Here is a 23,346-nt window from a genome sequence, read left to right as displayed (position 1 = left end):
TGATCAAAATGTATTTAGATTACTTTCTAACTTCCTTAGAAATTTAATTTCTTGCTGAAAATATATGATTAAAAGTTTTCTATGAAAGATGTATACCAGAAACTTTAAAATAATTATAATTTGGTGGACATTGGATTTTGGATTGAGTGTAACATGCCAAAATATGATATAAAATTATGTAATTTTCTTTCATTGTACGGGCTTTTTCAACGTATTAACATTTAGAGTAAATTTGTGTGGTAACCATTTTCATTTAATTTATATCTTTCCCATGTTATATAAACATCTAAAAACAGTTGATGGTTTAAGGTAGTTTTTTGGTAGCGTAGGTTTTATTGGTAGCGTAGGTTTTAAGCTCCGTTTCCGTTTAATAAGTCTTGTAATTGTGCCGAATACTCTTCAGTGTTTTTTTGGTCCTCTAGGCTGTTTTTGGTCATTCACGTCAATATCACCATTTTTAAGTTGTTCAAACTAAAGTCTACATTTAGAATATGATAGTGCAGCATCATTATGCATTTTTAAAAGTTTTTGACGGGTATCGGCAGTAGATTTCTGAAGTAACAAAACCAATTAATGTCGAAAATGCAATTATGAGCGCTCGCAGCGCAAAGGCAAAGATAGGTAGTGTTGTTTACATTGTTACTTTGCAATTAACTAATAGCTATCGCTGATTAAAATACGTGCAAACATCTATAGAATAATAGATAATGGTTTTAGTGCTTTCGAATGAAGCGACTGCTAATTTGTCCGCGAAAGTTAAAATTTATTTTGTATCTATCTATCATCTTTTAAGAAATATAGGAGTTGTGTTAAAAAAATGTGAAATCAAGATACTGTTACTGGGATATCTTTATTATTAACGACAACGATAATAATAGCAAAACTCCAATGACTTAGTTTGTAAATGGGCACTTATTTAAGTTATGAAATGTGAAGGTTTAAAATAACAAACAATATTATTTTACCTGAAAAACTATATTATTGTACTGAAATAAGACACGACTTTAAACACGAATAAATCACTCTCGACGTCAATTTTTGGACATTAGAATGAAAGAAACAACATCTTTGTTGGACTACTAATACTTTTAACAACATTATTTTTAAGTATAGCCTGTACTTTTGTCCACCACTTCATTGTCATTATCAATTTATTATATTAAGATTTTTCGTATCTTCAGCTTCACCAGACAGCCTTAAGGTTACATTACTCCACTCAACTCGTTGATCAGGATCTCTCGGTAGCAATTTTTGGACTAATTGAATTTTGTAGGGGAGCATTGTTAAATCAGTTTTCAAAATTCGCCTTAAACTGCGTGAAGAAATGTGCAATTGGGAACCACGTCTCCGAATTGATATTTCTGGAGACTCTGCATCACTATCGCGCACCAAAGCCACTTTTTCAGCGTTACGAGACGCGCGTTGTATTTCAAAACGAGGCCTGTCGCTGTCGTACCGTACTGTCGAAAATTCCTGTCTGAACGATAAATTGAGGTTTTGTGATGGAACGATTATTTTCAATAAATAGTGTCACTATTTCTGATCGTTCTTGTGGCGTATATTTATCCATAATAAAATCCATTAAAAAATCTACACAATACATTGGTTAAAGTGAAACTAAGCTAAATGTCACATAACCAAGATGGCGCGCAATCATAATGGTAGCGGGTCTTTTGTCCCACCTGTTATTCATAAGTATTTATTCTTTTATCCAACGAATGTTTAGGTATGATATCATCATTATACCGTTGCCCTTATATATCTTGCTTTTGCCGAGGTCATAACCATTTCGGTAGTTGACCGAATAACCAACTGGGAGCACTGCCGAAATTTACCAAAAAATTTGTAAAAATGTACAGTGAAAGTATATGGCATTGAACAAAATATTGTTATAGTAACACTCTATAGGTATTGTTGAACTAATTTTGCTTTGTGACAATATTTTTTTGACACAATGTTTATTTACGAATAATCTATCGCTAATTACTAGTTAATTTCTAAATCATTTGGAAAGATAAATTTAATATGCTTGTTTTGCGCGAGAATATATTTATTTTGAGATAAATATATAACAATAGAATATATTGGTTTTGGCTTTTATCATGTGGAAAATGTGTAGTAATTTTTTTTGTTTCGGAATATTAATTGGGAAATCCGCAGTGTCTTTTAATATTTATTAGTAATTATTATATTTGTAATGTGACTGATTCTGAATTTCTGGTTATAAATCGATGTATTGGGTTGGACAAAAAGTAATTTCGTTATGTTATCCAAAGTAAACTTATTCATATAAATTTTAAATACTAATTAATATTGTTGTTTTGATCGACGACCTTTTGACATTTTTCTGAGCGATGAAAAAAGTCTTTCGCGAAACAAGCTTTACATAATTAAGAGAGTTTTGCAGAGAGAAGAAAGGTTCGACAAACGGAGGTGATGTTCGGGATATATGGTGGGATCAAAGCTTCTCCTTCAATCTCTTCCAAGTTGTCGTATTGGAAGATGACGTCTTCTCTATTGATTAATTCTGGCCTAACATCATTATTTACTGGCAGTAGATAATCGAATTATTTAATAAGTGGTTACATTTGAAAAGACCATGATGAAGAATTTCTCTTTAATTTCATTAAATACTTACGATTGGTCATATTAGAGATTGTGTAGTGTGTAAGCCATTTAGCTATATCAGTGGGTGATAGAGTCAAACAGACGTAACGGTAATGGGTCCTAGATTGCCCAACTTGATAATGTTCTCTTCTTTATTGATAGAAACTGTAGATGGAGTAGGATTCCAAAGTTCGCCTTCCGAACATGTTGAGTGTTGTTTTTGGCTTAAAGTTGGCATATAATATTCTTGCCGCATAATAAACAAGATTTTTAGTCCTTATCTAATATTTGTTTATACTCTGATGTCGGCTATATAAAGAATAAACATTTTAGAGGAGAGGCGTACTCTTTAATTTTGTCACAAGTTTCCATTGGATATTCTGGGATAAGAGTGTTGGGTCTTTTAACCAGTGTACATTAAAAATCATCGTGGTCCGGAGATCAGGCTACTTTCGGAACTATTCGTATATTCGTCGGCACAATCTACTCGACGCAAGCCGAAATGGTAAAAGTCGATGTTGCCAAATTTACAGCAAAGCTATTTGCTTTATGGATGTATTTTATTTTTTTGTATCTATCTATCATCTTTTAAGAAATATAGGAGTTGTGTTAAAAAAATTGAAATCAAGATACTGTTACTGGGATATCTTTATTATTAACGACAACGATAATAATAGCAAAACTCCAATGACTTAGTTTGTAAATGGGCACTTATTTAAGTTATGAAATGTGAAGGTTTAAAATAACAAACAATATTATTTTACCTGAAAAACTATATTATTGTACTGAAATAAGACACGACTTTAAACACGAATAAATCACTCTCGACGTCAATTTTTGGACATTAGAATGAAAGAAACAACATCTTTGTTGGACTACTAATACTTTTAACAACATTATTTTTAAGTATAGCCTGTACTTTTGTCCACCACTTCATTGTCATTATCAATTTATTATATTAAGATTTTTCGTATCTTCAGCTTCACCAGACAGCCTTAAGGTTACATTACTCCACTCAACTCGTTGATCAGGATCTCTCGGTAGCAATTTTTGGACTAATTGAATTTTGTAGGGGAGCATTGTTAAATCAGTTTTCAAAATTCGCCTTAAACTGCGTGAAGAAATGTGCAATTGGGAACCACGTCTCCGAATTGATATTTCTGGAGACTCTGCATCACTATCGCGCACCAAAGCCACTTTTTCAGCGTTACGAGACGCGCGTTGTATTTCAAAACGAGGCCTGTCGCTGTCGTACCGTACTGTCGAAAATTCCTGTCTGAACGATAAATTGAGGTTTTGTGATGGAACGATTATTTTCAATAAATAGTGTCACTATTTCTGATCGTTCTTGTGGCGTATATTTATCCATAATAAAATCCATCCATTAAAAAATCTACACAATACATTGGTTAAAGTGAAACTAAGCTAAATGTCACATAACCAAGATGGCGCGCAATCATAATGGTAGCGGGTCTTTTGTCCCACCTGTTATTCATAAGTATTTATTCTTTTATCCAACGAATGTTTAGGTATGATATCATCATTATACCGTTGCCCTTATATATCTTGCTTTTGCCGAGGTCATAACCATTTCGGTAGTTGACCGAATAACCAACTGGGAGCACTGCCGAAATTTACCAAAAAATTTGTAAAAATGTACAGTGAAAGTATATGGCATTGAACAAAATATTGTTATAGTAACACTCTATAGGTATTGTTGAACTAATTTTGCTTTGTGACAATATTTTTTTGACACAATGTTTATTTACGAATAATCTATCGCTAATTACTAGTTAATTTCTAAATCATTTGGAAAGATAAATTTAATATGCTTGTTTTGCGCGAGAATATATTTATTTTGAGATAAATATATAACAATAGAATATATTGGTTTTGGCTTTTATCATGTGGAAAATGTGTAGTAATTTTTTTTGTTTCGGAATATTAATTGGGAAATCCGCAGTGTCTTTTAATATTTATTAGTAATTATTATATTTGTAATGTGACTGATTCTGAATTTCTGGTTATAAATCGATGTATTGGGTTGGACAAAAAGTAATTTCGTTATGTTATCCAAAGTAAACTTATTCATATAAATTTTAAATACTAATTAATATTGTTGTTTTGATCGACGACCTTTTGACATTTTTCTGAGCGATGAAAAAAGTCTTTCGTGAAACAAGCTTTACATAATTAAGAGAGTTTTGCAGAGAGAAGAAAGGTTCGACAAACGGAGGTGATGTTCGGGATATATGGTGGGATCAAAGCTTCTCCTTCAATCTCTTCCAAGTTGTCGTATTGGAAGATGACGTCTTCTCTATTGATTAATTCTGGCCTAACATCATTATTTACTGGCAGTAGATAATCGAATTATTTAATAAGTGGTTACATTTGAAAAGACCATGATGAAGAATTTCTCTTTAATTTCATTAAATACTTACGATTGGTCATATTAGAGATTGTGTAGTGTGTAAGCCATTTAGCTATATCAGTGGGTGATAGAGTCAAACAGACGTAACGGTAATGGGTCCTAGATTGCCCAACTTGATAATGTTCTCTTCTTTATTGATAGAAACTGTAGATGGAGTAGGATTCCAAAGTTCGCCTTCCGAACATGTTGAGTGTTGTTTTTGGCTTAAAGTTGGCATATAATATTCTTGCCGCATAATAAACAAGATTTTTAGTCCTTATCTAATATTTGTTTATACTCTGATGTCGGCTATATAAAGAATAAACATTTTAGAGGAGAGGCGTACTCTTTAATTTTGTCACAAGTTTCCATTGGATATTCTGGGATAAGAGTGTTGGGTCTTTTAACCAGTGTACATTAAAAATCATCGTGGTCCGGAGATCAGGCTACTTTCGGAACTATTCGTATATTCGTCGGCACAATCTATTCGATGCAAGCCGAAATGGTAAAAGTCGATGTTGCCAAATTTACAGCAAAGCTATTTGCTTTATGGATGTATTTTATTTTAGAGAAATAATATATTTAATAATACTGTCTGACATTAACTTTTGTTTTGAAACAAATAATAATAATACAGCAAATATGTTTTTTTAGTATTTAGTATAATATATAGTTCTTGTCTTTGGCAATAATAGGCAACACTGCATTTTATTGCAAGCCAAGTGTTCCTCAAAAGAAATGGCGATGTACCGTATTGCTCTGGTTAAACGTTGGGCATTTATTTGTTTAACTATTAAAGCGTTTGATATGGTTTTTTTATAAAGTTATATTTTGACGTTCCTTTTTTACTTGAAATGAAGGCCTTTTATTTTAACATTTTAGCATTTTAATAGAATTACAAAAATGGGGAGTTAAGGTAATAATTTAGAAAAGTATGCCCAATTATAAAATGTGATGGCGTTAAAATATTAAGTCATCTGTACTTGATGACACAGGCGTCAAAAGCCTTGAATTCTAAATTGATTTAATCCAACAGCATGCCAATTTCATGTAATTTTACAACAAAATCTAAAAAAATCAAGGTATCTCAATAATCACCATAATTTTTAATTTTCCATTTAAATTATATATCATTTAATAAAAATTCAACGAATATTTGAATTCAAATATGACTAGGTTTCACTAATTAGCCAACAAATTTTCAACACTCCTCAGTACACAATCTGGACATTAATATTATGCCTGAAACCTTCATCACCAAACAAACGAGTACACAAATATAACAACTTGTGCTCCTTGTAGTACGTTTGATTCATATAATTATGTCCACAAAAATCAAAGATTTTTGTAAACACTGTTGGAACCTTGGACCAATTTATAATTGACTGCAACCTCTGAACCTTTCTGAACCACAATTTTAACCAAATTTAGTTCTTTTATCAGATTAGTTGGAATCGCTTTAAATAATGAAGATCTGTATTCATCACATCAACCGCTACCGAATCTTATCATGAGGAGGTAAGGTTTGAGATAGTTCGATTAGAGCTGGATCCTTCTCAGATCTCTGTATTGTGTTCATTACCTTCCGTGAAGATTCATGTATAGTCATGGATAGTCAAAGAAGAAAGAGTAAGATGGTGTGTTTGTGTTAGACTGAAATATGGGATGCGTGAGATGTTTAGACATGGGATTCGTTAATAATATTGTTTACGCTCGTTGTTCAATAAGTCTCGACTTATTTCCATAACGTAAAATAGTTCTAGTTTATTATTTACTTTATTTTAGTTTTTTAGTTCTAATAGTTCTAAAATACTGTTTTGTTGTTTCACATATCATAACTGGCGTAGTCGGTAGGCTTTCGGGGAGTTTATATAGCTGTTTTTGAATTTATTCAATTACTAGGAATTGGTTTTGAGATCATTCCCTAGTTACTCGAAGTATTTCTTGGTATTGTTAAGTAGAGTTCGGGAAAAATCTCGTAGTTGAAGCTGTAAGGTCGCGAAAAGGCAATTGAAGATGCTCTAAAAATTCTGGCCATAAACTATTACAGTTAGGAAACATCCATGCTTTGAAACATACTCATGGTCTGCGGATTTCAGGTACAATCATTGCAGTTCATAAGTAAGGACACTAAAGGATAGTCTTATGGAATCTGGAGAAAAATGTGAAGTTAAGTGTGTACGGTACCTAAAGACGGATTACAGTAAGTCAGTTTCCCAGTTGTAGACTATTGGAATTTGGAGTTACCAAAACTATTCCATGGAAATATGGGTAAAAAGGGTGCTATTGGAAGATTTTTAAACACAAACTGGCGGACGAAGGTATATGCGATACTCAAAAATATTGCTATTACAACTATAAGATACCTAGATGGGACAACGACCATTTTCACTGTTCCTGTTTCACTGTGTTCACTTTTTTAGGAGATGGATGTTATATCGGGCCACTGTTATGGCATTGGCTACGGATTGCGGCTTCGATGAAATGAGGCCATGTGGTTTAAATGGTGTAACGCGTAACGCATCTTAAAATAGACATGGAGAGTGGTTTGGTTTGTATTCTAATAGATAAAACCTTCAGAGTCGTTTTGTATTGCTATTCAACAAGTCAACAAGAACTAGTATGCTAAAGTAATTTAAAATATTTTCTATTTTAAACCCCATTCAGATTTCAGTACTGAGGGTAGCCTGAGGGTAGCCTTGCCCATTTTAATATTTCCAAGTATATTTTCAACGGTTGTACAGCATGTTGTCGAGCGTTGTCTTGCTGAAGAATAACATTGTTGTGTCCTTGCTCGTGTTCCGGCCGCTTATCAGGCAATGCTTGGCTCAAACGCTCAAATGCAGCTATAGAGCATGCTTCTTTTCTTGAAATTAATGTAAAAAGTAGAACATTCCGTAAATGTTATTTACTCGATACAAATTCAGACATTTTCAATATCCCGAAAAAATTTTCGGTTCTGTTTCCGAAATAATTGGACGAAATATCACATATTGAAAAGTGAAGCCCGTTAGTATGGCTTTGGCATGAAGCTGATTACCCAATACGATATTATGGACATAATATTTAGTAAATCCCATAAAATTAATTTATAGGGCTGATTTAGGTGCGTTTTTTTATAAACCTCGTATAGGAAAATATACTAATCATATAATTTAAAATAATCAATAATTTGTATTAGATGCTTGTATAAATTATATAGCGGTATCATCAATAGGGTAAGATAACTACATAAACGCTAAAAGCTAAACGTATTGGCAATTAAAGCGCTAGTTGTTAAGCTCTCTTATCGATAAATAACAATAAGATTAATTAATGTTTATACATCAATTCCGGAATTACTTTAACGTTAGCACAAGTTATAGTGTAATAATAGGTGGCAATTTTCATTTTGATAAACGTATTTAAATCGATCCCGTATGTAGTTAACCAGTTTTTGCTGAAGCCAAATAGGTTTGATTGCCGTTATCTGGTACAAACGCGACTCATCGATCACGATAAAAATCGAGCTTCCGTTTTTTTACGTTGTTTAGGTTTTATTAATTAATTTGTCTGTTGTTGTCGGTGACAGTGTGGCCATTTTTCTCCGATGATTTGACGTAATTATGGGTTCATCAAATTCAAAGGTATATAAAGGTTTTCATTTATGTAAAAAACAATTTATGTTGTCTGATATAATGTTATTTAAATGCAATGTTGTTTTGTATTGATATATAAATTTTTTTTATCACTAATTGAAGTATTTTAACATATTAATGTTACAGAGCTTAATTTTATTAACTATTTTTAATATCTGAATAGTTAAATTTTAAACTAATTACATTTTTTCATAACAATGTTTTAACATAATCAAACATTTCCATGAATTACATTTTATATGTTTAATATGTTATTATCTTGCATTATTCTTATATTGATATAAATTAAATTAAAAACTTGAATTACATTTCGGTAAGCTTGCGAATTGCCAAATATTTATATTCCATAGGGTGCTAAAAGGAGGGTAAGCGGTGTCAGACGTTAAAAAATATAAATGAATGTGGCTGACGTGACTAAAATCTATGTATATAATTATAAGAAAATATTGATATATTTGTGGCAGCAATGAAAAATTAATAAATATGTTATAAATATAGAGATAAAATCATTCATGTAACATTGGCTCATAGAACTAAAATATAATAATTAATATTTAATTTCTATTTTTAATTTAATTTGTTTATATTGTTTGAACGAACGAAGATCTATTGTCTTGAATATTATTCTGTATCTGATTATTGTTATTAGTGTTAATCTTGATTGAAGAGTAAAAGATCTCAGAAGGTATCACTCGTTATTCTGAGTAATTGAGTCTGAGTAATTGGGTCGATTATATCTTGTTTTAGTGTCTTGCATATAAACAACGCAAATATTAATGCCGGTTTCATCAGCGACAGTTTCGTCTTAGATATATTATATGATATAGAATGAACCATTTTACTTCTTCATCACCATGGAGTAGTATCAGTGGTAATAAAAACCCTGTATTTAAAAACTTAAATGTAATAATCATTAAAAGTACAATTCACAAATAATGTAACAATAATGTAATAAATAAGAAACAAATCCACAAATATACTAAGGGACTTTTTCCACCTACTGTTTGACATGATATATAGATCTGTATGTTAGAAATATCAAGAAAAATTTACAATATTTCTCTTCTGGTAGACACTGGCAGTTTTTTACGTTTTCAAGTTTTACAGGTTTAATAGAGTGAATTAATAATGAAGAATTTAAATTACCGATTGTCTATTTATTAGGCCATTATTACCACACATATTTAGTAATTTGGCAAAAGTTGAGGTGCAAAGCTTTAATGTAACCATTGTATAGGCTGGACCTTCCTCCGTCTAGCTACCATTTATTCTGATCTCTGCAAAACACTGATATTTAAAAAGAAACGAAAGAATTTGATTTCAAATCAATTATTATGATCTACCAAGGAAATCAAGTGCTGGTCAGAAGAAGCGATGTTTCGCAAATGAATATTTTGGCGGTTGAGATAGAATATCTTAGGTGCTGTCAGTATCAAATACGTCGATATGTTTTAATTATTTTTACAGTGACCAAATGCCATCTACTAAAAAAATCCTTATGATTAAGTGCTAAATGCATTTTTTTCTGTATTATAAATTTGAAGAATTATTGTGAAAAATGAGTACAAATATATTTTATTCAAAGTATTGTCCAATGAGAGTCGTTACTACTCCCAATTTTTTAGGGTTTTTACGGTTTCTATCTCGAAAGAACGATGTATCTTTTGAGGCTATTCACGTACTGATCCATTTTTTGGTATATTCATAAGAAGTGAAGCGCCACTCAGATAAGTCATGACTAATATGTGGGAAGAACTAGCAATCAGAAGGAGCAAGGCCTGGAGAATACCGCGGGCGGTATAACACTTCCCATTTTAATGTTTTCAAGTATATTTTCAGCGGGTTTGCGACATTGTCAAGCTGAAGAATAACATTATTCTCTTTGCTCGTATTCCGACCATTTTTCTCGCGGTACCTCGGCTCAAGGACATTAATTATAGCCGATATGAATCCCCATCGATGGTTTAATTGAGTAATTTCTTCACTACTCACCTCATCTTAAAATTCACACTTCGATAAAATGACATATATTGAAAAAAAGTGAAGCGTGTTAGTGATGCTTCAACATGAAGTTGATTAAGAATATACCCGACGCGATCTTATAAACAGTAATAAATATATGTTATAAATACTTTAAAATTAATTTATGGATGTGATAGTTAGTTAAAATATCGAACTAGCATTGAAATATCGTTAGTAATTCCAATAATATGTTGCTATACGTATAACATAAATAGGGAAATGTACTTGCATGCGGAATAAAGACATATATAATTCAGTTATTATTGAAGTTTCCTAAGTTACGCTGTAAAAACCAACAGGCGATCATAATATAGCAATCAAAAATTTGCCAGATGTTGTCAGCTGGAATTTTACTGCCAAATAAAATTCTTGAGAGAGTCTAATAAAATATTTTAGAAATTAAATTCGCTGAAAGGGACGTTATATCATACCAAACTGTCATCAAAAATGGAACGCAAACATATGGCGGATTCTCTGAATATATTTAAAAATAGTAATATTATATAGACATATTATTTATTGAATTCTATTAGCAAATAGGTTTAAAAATATTCAGGACTAGGCCTTTCCTTTCTTGTTTTTATCTGGATATGAGTGAATATCTGAAGTTTTGTTTCAATTTCTGTATACATATTTAAGCTGAACGTTGATGTCTTCATTATTTTGAATCATTTGTCGGTATGATTAATAGTTTCATAGGCTGAAGTTTTATTTGTTTATTTGTCTTTTCAACCGTAAAATTATATTCACCGATACCATCTCAAGAACTGGTTGAACAAAAGGGGTGTTATACTTAAATGATGACGGGTATTTTTTGATAATTCATTGTCTCTCTAATGAAAACCGGTATGTCAATATATCAGTATATCCTAGTAGTTCATCTTCTATCAAAAAAATTCCGTTTACAAGGAGTGATATAAAAAAGAGAAAAAAAATGTCTCGCAAAAATTGGCCATTGTGAATTTTTATTTAATGATGTTACATTGAAGGTGTAATAAACAAATAAATAATTTTGTAGATATTAAAATTGTTTTTGAATTTTTAGTTGTAAAATTTTTGTTTTAAAATTTTTAGTTGTAGTATGCAGAATATAAGTTAAATGGCTGCAGTATTGAGGTCATGGTAGTTTGAATACTCTTTGAGGAGTAATACTAATGATCATACTTAGATATAATGTGTTAATTAATAGGTTAATTAAATTAGTATAAGTTAATATGACGAAAGTTTTCTTACCCCTTGTAGTAAAAAAACACCAACAACAGAGTACCTTACTTCTTAGTAGTCCAATGCAGAGAAAATAGCCTACGCTTTTGCTGTTACTTCTTCCCTTTATCTTTTTCATATTTGTATTCTTAATTTTAACAGAAAGTCGTTTCCATATCTTGAACGAGTTGCAAGTTCTGCGAAATTTTTATTTCTTGCTATTTCGCTTATTAATATATTTTTTTGTAGCAGGTGGTTATGAAAACAAATCATCATTTCTTCTGTTATTGATATCTATATAAGAATCCACAGTACTTTGGTGAGGCTTGGGAAGGGGTTCTTTTCTTCAAGCTTTTACGTTTTCATACATACATTCAAACATTATTTGAATTTATGTGTTCTTTTCATGTAGTCCTTCCAAAAATACAGCCAATGTATGGCCATCAAAATTCATAATGCAACGTTGTCGCATCAAATTTAAATATTGGTTTATTTTATAAGACAATGGAACAAAAATTACGTTATAAAACATAATTTATTTTAACATTGAAGTAAACCTAATCTTTTTGAAGAACTTAAACTACAGTCAATTAAACAACCACAATAGTTTGTATGAGGTAGAGTTCTATGCACGTTCTTTATGTGGTTGTATTTCTTCTAGACCTCATCTAGCCTAATCTTCAGGTAATGTATTTAATTTTCGTTAGAGAGCATATTTACCTTTTTGCGTTTAGTCTTTGCTTCCATCTTCCCTGTGATTTTTTGTTAAGTTATTTTGGTATCTCTGAATTTCTCCTGATTCTATTTTGTTATTAGCTGTGTAGATTTTTCTTTATAAAATTATATTTAATCACTATATTCTCCCTAAATGCATTTTCAATATCTACAAAACAGATAGTATTAATTATCTCCTTATAAATACATTTAGAATATATTACTCTAAATAATTACACAATATCTATGCACATAAAATTATTTATCACTCTGTATTGATAGTTCTCAAACAAAAGCACAACAAAAAAACTTCAATCAGTCTCCTTCACTATCGGAATTGTTTATTTCTAATTTATCGAACACTTGTTACGATTCCACCATCTATCAATTTCTTTTATTGTCTCTCTGATAGAGTTTGTTCAAAGAGAAGTTGTTATTGTAAAAGGTCAATTGAAAAGTTCCTGGTCTGACACGCGCTACTGGAACTAAATCCATATGCTGTTTAGTTAGCCCTAACCCTCAAAAGATGCCTGTATAAATTTGACAGCTGTCCAATCGTTAGTAGCATTATAGCATTTTGAGTGAAGCAACCTTTGTTATTGTGAAAAACATGGATAAAAAGGAATTTTGCGTGTTAATAAAATACTGCTTTTTGAAAGGAAAAAATACAGTTGAAGCAAAAACTTGGCTTGACGCCGAGTTTTCGAACACTGCCCCAGGAAAATCAACCATCAAGGATTGGTATGCTAAGTTTAGATGTGGTGAAATGAGCGCCGAAGACGGTGAACGCAGTGGACGCCTAAAGGAGTTTGTTACGCCTGAAGAGTCTGTCAAGTCTGAAAAGACAATGCACTGTGTCACAAGTCAGTGAAAACGATGGCATAAATCCATGAATTGAGCCCCAAATTGCTGGGAAAAAATGTTCGTCGATTGAAGAGGTGATCGCCGAAACTGAGGCTTATTTTGAAGCAAAGAACAAATCGTACTACAGAAATGGTATCGACAAGTTTGATGGTCGCTATAATCAGTGTATTACCCTTGAAGGGAATTAAATTGAATAAAAAAAAATTGCCAAAAAAATATGTTTTACTATGGCAGGCCGGGGACTCTCAAATGACCTGTTAGACAGTGCTTTTTTCTATATTTATATGGAAAAATTACTGACAGAACTTTTTTTTAGATTAACCTCGAACAGAGCTAACATTAAGGTGATCGCACCTGTTAATTCGTTACCTGCTTTGTTTTGTGCCGCTCTCAATACTCATATTTAATAATAAGAACAGCCATAAAACTCTAAAGATATTTCGAATAATACTGCATCAACTTAATGTTTAACGGTAAAAAGATTTACCTCTCTAAAGCATTCTACTGGAAAGACAGGGCCCCTATTATCTCGTTTCTGTTCAAATTAACTGATTAGAGACGCAATCATTTCCTGACTCTAACTATTTAATGGCATTTTTAATCAGAACTGTCCCAAATTTTAAACAACAATTAAATATTTATCGAAACAAGTGCCAAAGGAACTCTTGTCGGTTCATAACGTCGATTATTATCACTCACGTTTTGAATATTTATGATAGCAGTGTCGACCAGTACCAACACAAACTAAGTCTTATTGGCCTATTGGGTTAAAAGTTCGGACGTATCAGGCTTCATTCTACCTCTTTTTAAGTAAAGTGATGCTAATAATATGTTAATATGAGAAGAAAAAAATTCTACGACATTGATGAGGTCCATTGGCTGCTTTATGGAAATGATTAGGGTTAAGGAAAGGGTTGTTGAAGTTTACTAAAGTTAGACTTTAACTATAGATATATAGAGCTTGTATTGATAAATAAACTTCTGTTTCTCGAGTCTTCATTGGAATAGAAAGTAATTACTCAAGGTGGTCAAAGATTTAATTTAAGTTTAATACCTTGATAGAAGTTGTGGTGTCCGTGATATAAAGATGTAGACTACCGGCCGAGTGTGTGATGTGGTATACGGTATATATAAATTCGATATTTTAATATAATCCGTGGCCTTCCTTTCGGATTTAAGCTGGAATTAGGTTAGTTTATATCCAAAGAGGGCGTATATTGTCTAACGACATACTTTCTCATATTTAGTGGCCATTCTTAACCCAAAAATATTATTACGCGGGTCACTATTTATATTTCGGTAATTGGCAACACTGTTTTCACATGAGTCCTTCTGATAGTTCCATCGTAAAGTTGCACTCAGAACATTTTGTCGCACGGACGCTATTTGTTTATTTTATATTTAGTTGAAAGTTCCGTCTCGGCAAAAAATGGAACTGAATCGGGAACATTTTCGTGTGATGATTTTTTACGATTTTCAACGTAGATTATTACAACAAGAGTGCATTAATCAACCTAATTTGTCTTTTGGCGATGAAGCTCCATCAAAAACGATGGTGTATCATTGGTTTAGTGAATTCAATCATGGCCGTAGTTCGACGTCCGACGTGTTTCGTGAAGATCGTCCAAAATCGGCTGTTGTGTCAGAAAACACATCGATCTGTGTGCGAAATGATTAAAAAAAGCAAGATCGTCATGTCACCTATTGTGAGATTGAGGAATCCCGAAGCATTAGTTCTACCAGCATATCCGCGATTTTACATGAACACTTAGCTGTGCGAAAGTTCTGTTCGCGTTGGATCGTACAAAGTTTGATAATCGCTCAAAAATAGGCTCGTGTCGATTGGTGCAAAGAAATGCTTAAGAAATTTAATCGCGGTGCTTCCGAAGACGTTTATAAAATCGTGACAGGTGACAAATTATGGATATATTCGTATGAGCCCGAAAGTAAGCAGCAGAGGACTGCATGGGTGTTCCAAGATGAACCAAATCCAAAAAAATGTTGTTCGCGCACGGAGCACTTCAAAAAAATGGTGACTTGTTTCTTCGGGAAAACTGGTCATATTGCAACAGTGCCTCTAGAGGATCATAGAAATGTAAATTGTGATTGGTACAGAACCATTTGTTTGCCAGAAGCCTTCGGTGAATTAAGGAAAACAAACAATAGACGCCGGATTGTTCTTCATCATGACAGTGCCAGCTTTCACACATAGGCCCAAACAAGAGACTATTTGAGCACTCAAAACATCAAATTGATGGGTCATCCGCCGTACAGCCATGATTTAGCACCCAATGACTTTTTTTGTTCCCATCCGTGAAGAATGAACTGCGTATTGAAGCGGTCAAAAATCATGTTTTGAAGATACCTTATTCAGAACGGAATAAATGCTTTGAAAATTGGTTTAAGCGTATGCAAAAGTGTATCGATCATCGTGGCGAGTACCTTGAAAAACAATAAAAATATATTGATATTCCTGACTCTATTCCCGACATAAAAATGGTGATCCTCGTACAATTCATTATTCTACGTTTCAAACGTTTTGATTGTTCTTTAACACTAAGAAGTGGCACTATTTTTTCATAAACCGATTGTTTTCGATGACATTTTAGAGTTTCTATTAAAAAATCTATTAAATCTTTATTTTTTTTGGCCACTTGTTTGTTTTTAATTAAATTCCTTTATTTTTAACATGCTGGAATATTTACAGAAATCTGGCTAGATATTTATAAACTATAAAAAACATAACAGAACTTCGCGGTAAGTTTTATCTATAACAATATGAAGTAGTTCCCAACTTGAAAAGAAGTAATTTCTATAATATATAAACATTACAATACTTGATTTTATTGTGATTCTTGGCTGATGTTGACATGTTTAACAAGTATAGAAGGCTTGCTAAACAAAAGCGTGGCAACCAAGGTAAAGTGATGGTTTTATGTTATTTACTGACAAATAGTCTGCCTAATAGTTCAATAAAAATAAAAAAATTTTAAATTGAAAAATTTAGTTTTTAGTTAATTTTGTTCATGGGACATCACACTGTGCGTCCATCATCATCAGTATTTGCCATTTTGTTTTGAGCAATTCGCAGTTCCTGAACAAAAGAGTATTAATATTTTTAAAAAATGTTTAGAGAAAATCCTAAATTATTATCATATATATTTCTACATTTAAAAATCGGTTTGAATATGAACTTATTAATAATAATTAAAATGGAATATGGTAATTGGAAACGTTTATTTCTATAAATTTATAGTAGTTAAATTAGTAGAGTTTAAAAATTATAATTTTTAAAATGTATTTTTTCTTATAATTTTGTAAATGTATCCTCTAATATACTAAAATATGATTTATTAATCTATAATATATTTTAGGTTGAAAATTATAACGGAACTGTTGTGCCCGAGACGGTACTGAAAGTAATTACTATCGATCGAACCTTATATTATTGGATAATATGGGTTATAACTGTTATAGCAGGTTTGGGAAATATATTTGCTATTAGATCAGTACTTTATAGGTAAGAGTTATTTATCCACTGTGCAATTTTCTTGTTGACTTCTTTCTGTTCATTAATATATACGATTAATTGATAGTACAAGAAAAATATTTGGAGTGCTTGTAAATCCATCTCTCAATATTATTTAAACCAAAAATATTATAATATCTGAATATATCTGATGTTATCTTGTACAATATTTATCATATTTTAATTGTATTCTCTTTATTAATCCATTGATGTATTCTAGTAACATCAAAAAACGCTTGGTTTAAAAATATGTATATTATAATTCGATGTTGAGGTATTTCCCATCTTTATTGTATCATCCATCTGTGGATCTTATTCTGAGTTATTTCTTTTTCATTTTTGTTTTGTTCATTTTTGTTTTGCATGATATTCCATTTTTGTTAATGATTCACTATTTATATCGAAGTATAAATTCATGGTATTTCCACTTCTGTTATTCATTTCTTTCTCCTCGCATTACTTTCGATTAGTATACTCAGATAAATATCTATATATTTACTTTTTCTATTTTTACATCTTTAATTTGGATATTTATTTCTTCTAGCTCTCCCATCATTATTATCATGACATTTGTTTTGGTTTTATTCATTATCATTCCGTATTCTCTTAATCAATTTCTTAGACTCGTCAAGTCAGTAATTATTATTACATCAACCAAAACCTTTTAAGAAATGTGAGCCTTCTCTTTTGCGTTTAAACTAACGCTTGACCGTGAACAGGAGATATTTAATAATATATAGTGATAATATGCAATACCAACATAAATTAATAATACATAAATATAATAAATAATAATATAAATATAATTGTAAACATTACATTTGTTGTAGGAAATATAAATATTTACAAAAAACCTGCATAATTTCTTTGGCATTATCTGATTTATTAACCGTAATCCTTTTTGCAATGACGAATCTGGATCTACTTAGCAAACCGTTGATGACTTGGGTAAAAATAATCGAAATAAAATTAACCAATTTATTGAATTGTTTTTAATTTTAGCCTTTTGGTGATTTCCTTTGTCACAATCTGCCTGCCGGACAAGTAGTGGGTAATCTGGCAAGTTCAATTGCTCTTTTAGTGATTGCCTTGGATCGTTATCATAATGTTATACATGCACTGAGTAAGAAATGGAACCCAAATTTACTCTATTGTCTTTCTGGAGCTGCGCTACTATGGTTATCTTGTGTTGGTATGTTACTTTGATGTATTGAAATAATATTTTTTTATTAAACCCTTTTACTTGAATGTTAACAACTGGAAATATTAAATCTTTATATGGAAGGCGCTGAAGGATAGTAATGTTTGATTTGCTAGTACTCCACAGTTCAATGCCATAGGTACAAATAGGCCTAAGAATTAACGTATTAAGCCCTATCAGCGTATCAGCCAGCAAAACATTTGGTTTAGGTTAAGCCCAAGCTGTTCGCGTTTGGTCACCATACGTTTCTCCATGTTAAGCGTCAATTAAAATGCATTCTCATATATTTAACATTGTCTGATTGCGGGAGTTCATAATTATTCATTTTTGATGGGGGAAGGGGAGGGGCAACTCCATCTATAAAATGTAAATATCACATGGGTAGATTTTGTCTCTTTTGCTTTGATACGTCATGATTTCACAATTCGACTTAGCTTAGATGAAGTTGGAGGTTTATTGTGGCTGATATTGGATCCTCGTGTGATGATCAGGCCGTTGCATCATCAGCATATGTTGCAACAGTAGTGTTTCTTAAGATGGGTAGGTCAGCTATATACAAAATGTATGTAATTGTATTCGTCATCCTATTTTGCAATAACTTGCCTATCTGTGAAGTATTGTTTCAGTAGTTGAAAGTGCGTATGGGGCAAAAGCTTTTTCAACTTAACCTGCAGTTCAGTGTGCCATATCTTGCCGAAAGCTTGAGATTTATAGAAAATGCAGCAAAGCAATATTTTTTATCACTTAAGTATTTGTTAAATTGGCTGACTAATCTATGCATTCGTTCTATTCTTCCGTGTTCATTTTGAAAGCCAAATTGATGGTCTGGAATAATATTTCTCTTTTCTGTTGTTATTTTGAGTCTCTTAATATACAGTTTTACAAAAACTTCGGAGATCACAGGTAACAGTCTTATAGGACGACAGGAGGAGGCGTCTTCTGGTTTTTTCGCTGGTTTAACAGTCATAATGATTTAAAGTAATTAAGTTATAACATGGCATTAAATATGAACGTTGTTAACTTGATGTACTTTTTTCAGAGCTCCCTTAAAATTCTTCCAGTAATTAAGTCATAGCCAGGAGCCTTTTTAGTTTTACTTCTTTAACAGTAAATTTTTCATTAAAATGGAGTGTTAAGGAATTCTACTATGTCAATTTCTTCTGTTGTAACGGAATATTATTGTTGCGGATATTTCAGAGAGTGGGTTTAGAGAAACCTTCCGCTTAATTTTTATTATTTCTAGCCCAGATATTGTTATTAATTTTAAGGGGTGGATTATGTTGTTGAATTTTTTTGGTCGTTTTTGTTTCTTTCTAGAGATAATATTCCGTGACATCAGTTAGTGTTAAGTTTCCAAAGTATTTTTGAATTCCTTGATTTTGTTCGTTAATGCTCTTTTTTCTTTTTATCTTTCAGCTCTTTTGTTGCCTTGTTGAATTTTCTCTTGTTTCCTGCTGTTCTTGTTCAACTTGTTGCCTTGTTGTTTTCTCTTTTCACATTTTTTTTGTTTAATTGTGGATAATATATAATTATAATAAAATATTTAATATGTTTCACTATTAGGAGTTGCGTACCATGCGGCCTCTTGTAAATTTGTTGTTATATATATTGCTGTTGTTTCTGTATCTCTTTCAGTGTGGAGAGATTAATATCCCTAAATATAGTGTCTAATTGGAATGGAATTTAAATGGGAATGTAGCAAACGGTACAATCTTAGTTTTCTCTACGTACTTGGACAACATTTCGGAAAATATTGCATTCTTGTGAATTTTGAAATCCGTGTCTTTCATTTGTGTCAAGAAATCTTTATATAGTAGAAAGTCTCGTTTAGGCACATTAATGTAGCAGTCTGTATAAACTATTAAATTTACTTCAAGAATAGCAGTACATATTTTAGCTCAATGTGACCAAGACAAATAGTTCTCCTACCGCTGCGAAAGTCGCGGGTTCAAAATCCTTTAAGGGAATATATGTTTTGATATGTTATAACCATGTAATTATAACTAATCTACAAGGAACAATCGTTGTGGCTATGGGTATGACCGAATGTCTTCTGAGATGTTGTTTTCTAACCACAATGATTTAGGTGGTTTATCGGCCAGGTTAAGTAGTATTATTCAGTTTAGTATATTATATATATATATATATATATATATATATATATATATATATATATATATATATATATATATATGAGGTTTTTATGTAAGTGAGTGTTATGAGTGAAAATGAATAAATAATACTATAACATGAAATCATACTTCTTTATTTATTACTTACTTCATACATACTACATACTTCATATATATTGTACCTTGCAATCTATATTTGATTTCCTTAATATCTAAAACTATAGATAGATATAAACCAATGTCCTAATAAAGTAAGGCCAATGTCCAGTACTATGGGAAACTAAAGAATATTATCGGAATTTATGTTATGCAAGTAATGAAACATTTTTGTGTATTGAGATATTTTTATAAAACACAATACTTAAATAAGTTAATTGTTTTTTAGGTATGTCCTACCCTGTTTCAAACTTTTACATCAACATTCCCTTGGTGGTCAACAATGAGCGAGTCTACCTATGCACAGGAACACCTAATACAAAACGCGAACTAACGAGCTACTATATCGCCATGAATCTTTTGTTTTTCTTTCCAATTATATCCATGTTCTTCTGGTTCTACTATAAGATCGCTTTATTGATATGGCGACATAGGAAACCCATATCCCACAGTAACAATCACGATCCAATCGAGAATTCCTCCATATCGAAGATATCGCCGTTACCTCGCGTTAAGTCATTTGTTAAAAAACGCAACGTTCAGATGGAGAGGAAAATGAGGACTTTCAAAATCGTTCTCGTACTTATTTTTGCATTTATAGGTTGCAGAATGCCTCATTGGTTATACATGGTTTGTAATTTGTTGAAAGATATCAGCGGAAAATCGGCTTGGAACATTCGATTTTCGTTTATATCGCTGAACCTGCTGAATTGTGCCTTGAATCCGTTCCTTTATACATATCTCAGTCAAACGATCTATGTCTGCAGAAAAATAAATGATTTTATGTGCAAAATATGTTGCTGTTGTTTTTCTAATGCTGAATTCGAAGACTATGAAAATGGTAAACCTTTGGCTGAAGGTCTTATGAATTATCGAAATAATGACAACAGCAATCAAGGAAAGCGCGATGTTAAGCCTGTTGGACCTAGGGTTACCTTTGCACCAAGTCTACCTAAATATACACAGAAAGAGAGATATTAATCAACACACAATTTTGCATGTATGTCTCTGTTATAGTATAGCTATAAAAATTACTTTTATTGTGTTATTGCTGCAAGTATATATATATATATATATATATATATATATATATATATATATATATATACTAAATAACATATATATTAATTGTAAATAAAATAAGTTAAGTATAAAAATGCGTTTCATTTATTATTTTTAGTCTTTGTATAAAGGTTAATTAAATGTCTCCGGCCTGACATATAGATGACACTACTAGAATGACACTAAATCCATATATTTTTTAGTTAGCCCTAACCCTTTAAAGATGCCTGTATAAATTTGACAGCTGTCGGATCATTAGTTTCTGAATTATAGCATTTTGAGTGAACACATTTTTGTTATTGTGGAAAAGTGGATAAAAAGGAATTTCGCGTGATGATATAATATTGCTTTTTGAAGGGAAAAAATACAGTTGAAGCAAAAACTTGGCTTGATGCCGAGTTTCCAGACACTGCCCCAGGAAAATCAATCATCAACGATTGGTATGCTAAGTTTAGACGTGGTGAAATAAGTACCGAAGACGGTGAACGCAGGGGATGCCCAAAAGAGGTTGTTACCGACGAAAACATTTAAAAAATCCGCAAAATGATTTTGAATGAGCGTAAATTGAAATTGAGTGAAATAGTAAACACTCTAGAGATATCAACTGAACGTGTACATTATATCATTCACGAATATTTGATTATTTGAAAGTTCTGCTCAAAGTGGGTGCCGAGCGAACTCATTTTTGATAAAAAACAACGACGAGTTGATGATTTGGAGCAGTGTTTGAAGATGATTAAGAGTAATTAACCCAAGTTTTTGCGTCGATATGTGACAATGGATGAAACATGGCGCCATCATTGCACTCCAAAGTCTAATCGACAGTCTTCCGGGTGGTCTGCACACGATGAACCCGCTCCAAAGTGTGGGAAAACTCATCAGTCGGCTGGCAAGATTATGGCGTCTGTATTTTGGGATGCGCATGGAATAATTTTCATTGACTACCTTGAAAAAGGAAGGACCATCAACAGCGACTATTACATAGCGTTATTGGACCGTTTAAACGAAACGACCGCATTTGAAGAAAAAGAAAGTGCTGCTTCACCAAGACAATGCACCGTGTCACAAGTCAGTGAAAACGATGGCAAAAATCAATTAATTGGGCTTCAAATTGCTTCCTCATCCACCGTATACTCCAGGTCTGGCCCGCAGCGACTATTTCCTGTTCTCAGTTCTCAAAAAAAAATGTTCGCTGGGAAGATATTATCGTCGAATGATGTCTATTTTGAATCAAAGGACAAATCGTACTACAAAAATGGCATCGAAAAGTTGGAGCGTCGCTGTAATCAGTATATAACCCTTGAAGGGAATTATGTTGAATAAAAAAATTATATAATAGAAAAAATTATTTTTAATTAAATTAAAGTAATTTTGCCAAAAAAATGTGTTTTACTATGATAGGCCGGGGACTTCTCAATTGATCTGTTATTATATTAGGTGCCGTCATGATTAACGATATATATTTATCAAATGATATCTAGCAACCGTTAAATTCGATGGTTTTAACATTTCTCTATATAAAGTAACAATTTTCCATTTGGTATTATTGAGTTATTCAGTGTATAGATGTTAAATATATGGCAATGCTCTTCAGTCATATTCCAATTGTCGGTTTTGATTTTGACAATTTAAGAAATGGTGATGTCAAAGATCGGAGCGGATGACCAAGAATCCCGCTCAAGCTCTCCAAGTACTTTCAGACTCAAGGAAGGAAACCTCCTAGCACACGAATTGACTGAATATTCCCAGTTCGAATCGTTTCAACATCGCGAAATAATTGCTTAACAGATAAGAGCTTTTGTGGCGTA

At 32.0% G+C, this 23,346-nt stretch overlaps 1 protein-coding gene across 1 annotated transcript; it reads left to right on the top strand.

Moving 5' to 3' along the window:
• Positions 1 to 8,475: 8,475 nt before the first annotated feature.
• Positions 8,476 to 21,524, top strand: LOC143193860 (QRFP-like peptide receptor). Its single transcript, XM_076400281.1, has 5 exons — positions 8,476 to 8,643; positions 16,833 to 16,978; positions 17,818 to 17,935; positions 17,990 to 18,179; positions 20,706 to 21,524. Exons 1-5 carry the CDS (start codon positions 8,623 to 8,625, stop codon positions 21,455 to 21,457), a joined length of 1,227 nt encoding a protein of 408 aa, XP_076256396.1. The 5' UTR covers positions 8,476 to 8,622; the 3' UTR covers positions 21,458 to 21,524.
• The last annotated feature ends 1,822 nt before the right edge of the window (positions 21,525 to 23,346 follow it).

This window comes from Rhynchophorus ferrugineus, unplaced genomic scaffold (assembly GCF_030347505.1).
Source record: "Rhynchophorus ferrugineus isolate W39M unplaced genomic scaffold, kcgeb_rfMv2 rfM1, whole genome shotgun sequence".
In the NCBI taxonomy this organism is placed as follows: Eukaryota; Metazoa; Arthropoda; class Insecta; order Coleoptera; family Curculionidae; genus Rhynchophorus; species Rhynchophorus ferrugineus.
This window is presented reverse-complemented; position numbering and strand designations above follow the sequence as displayed.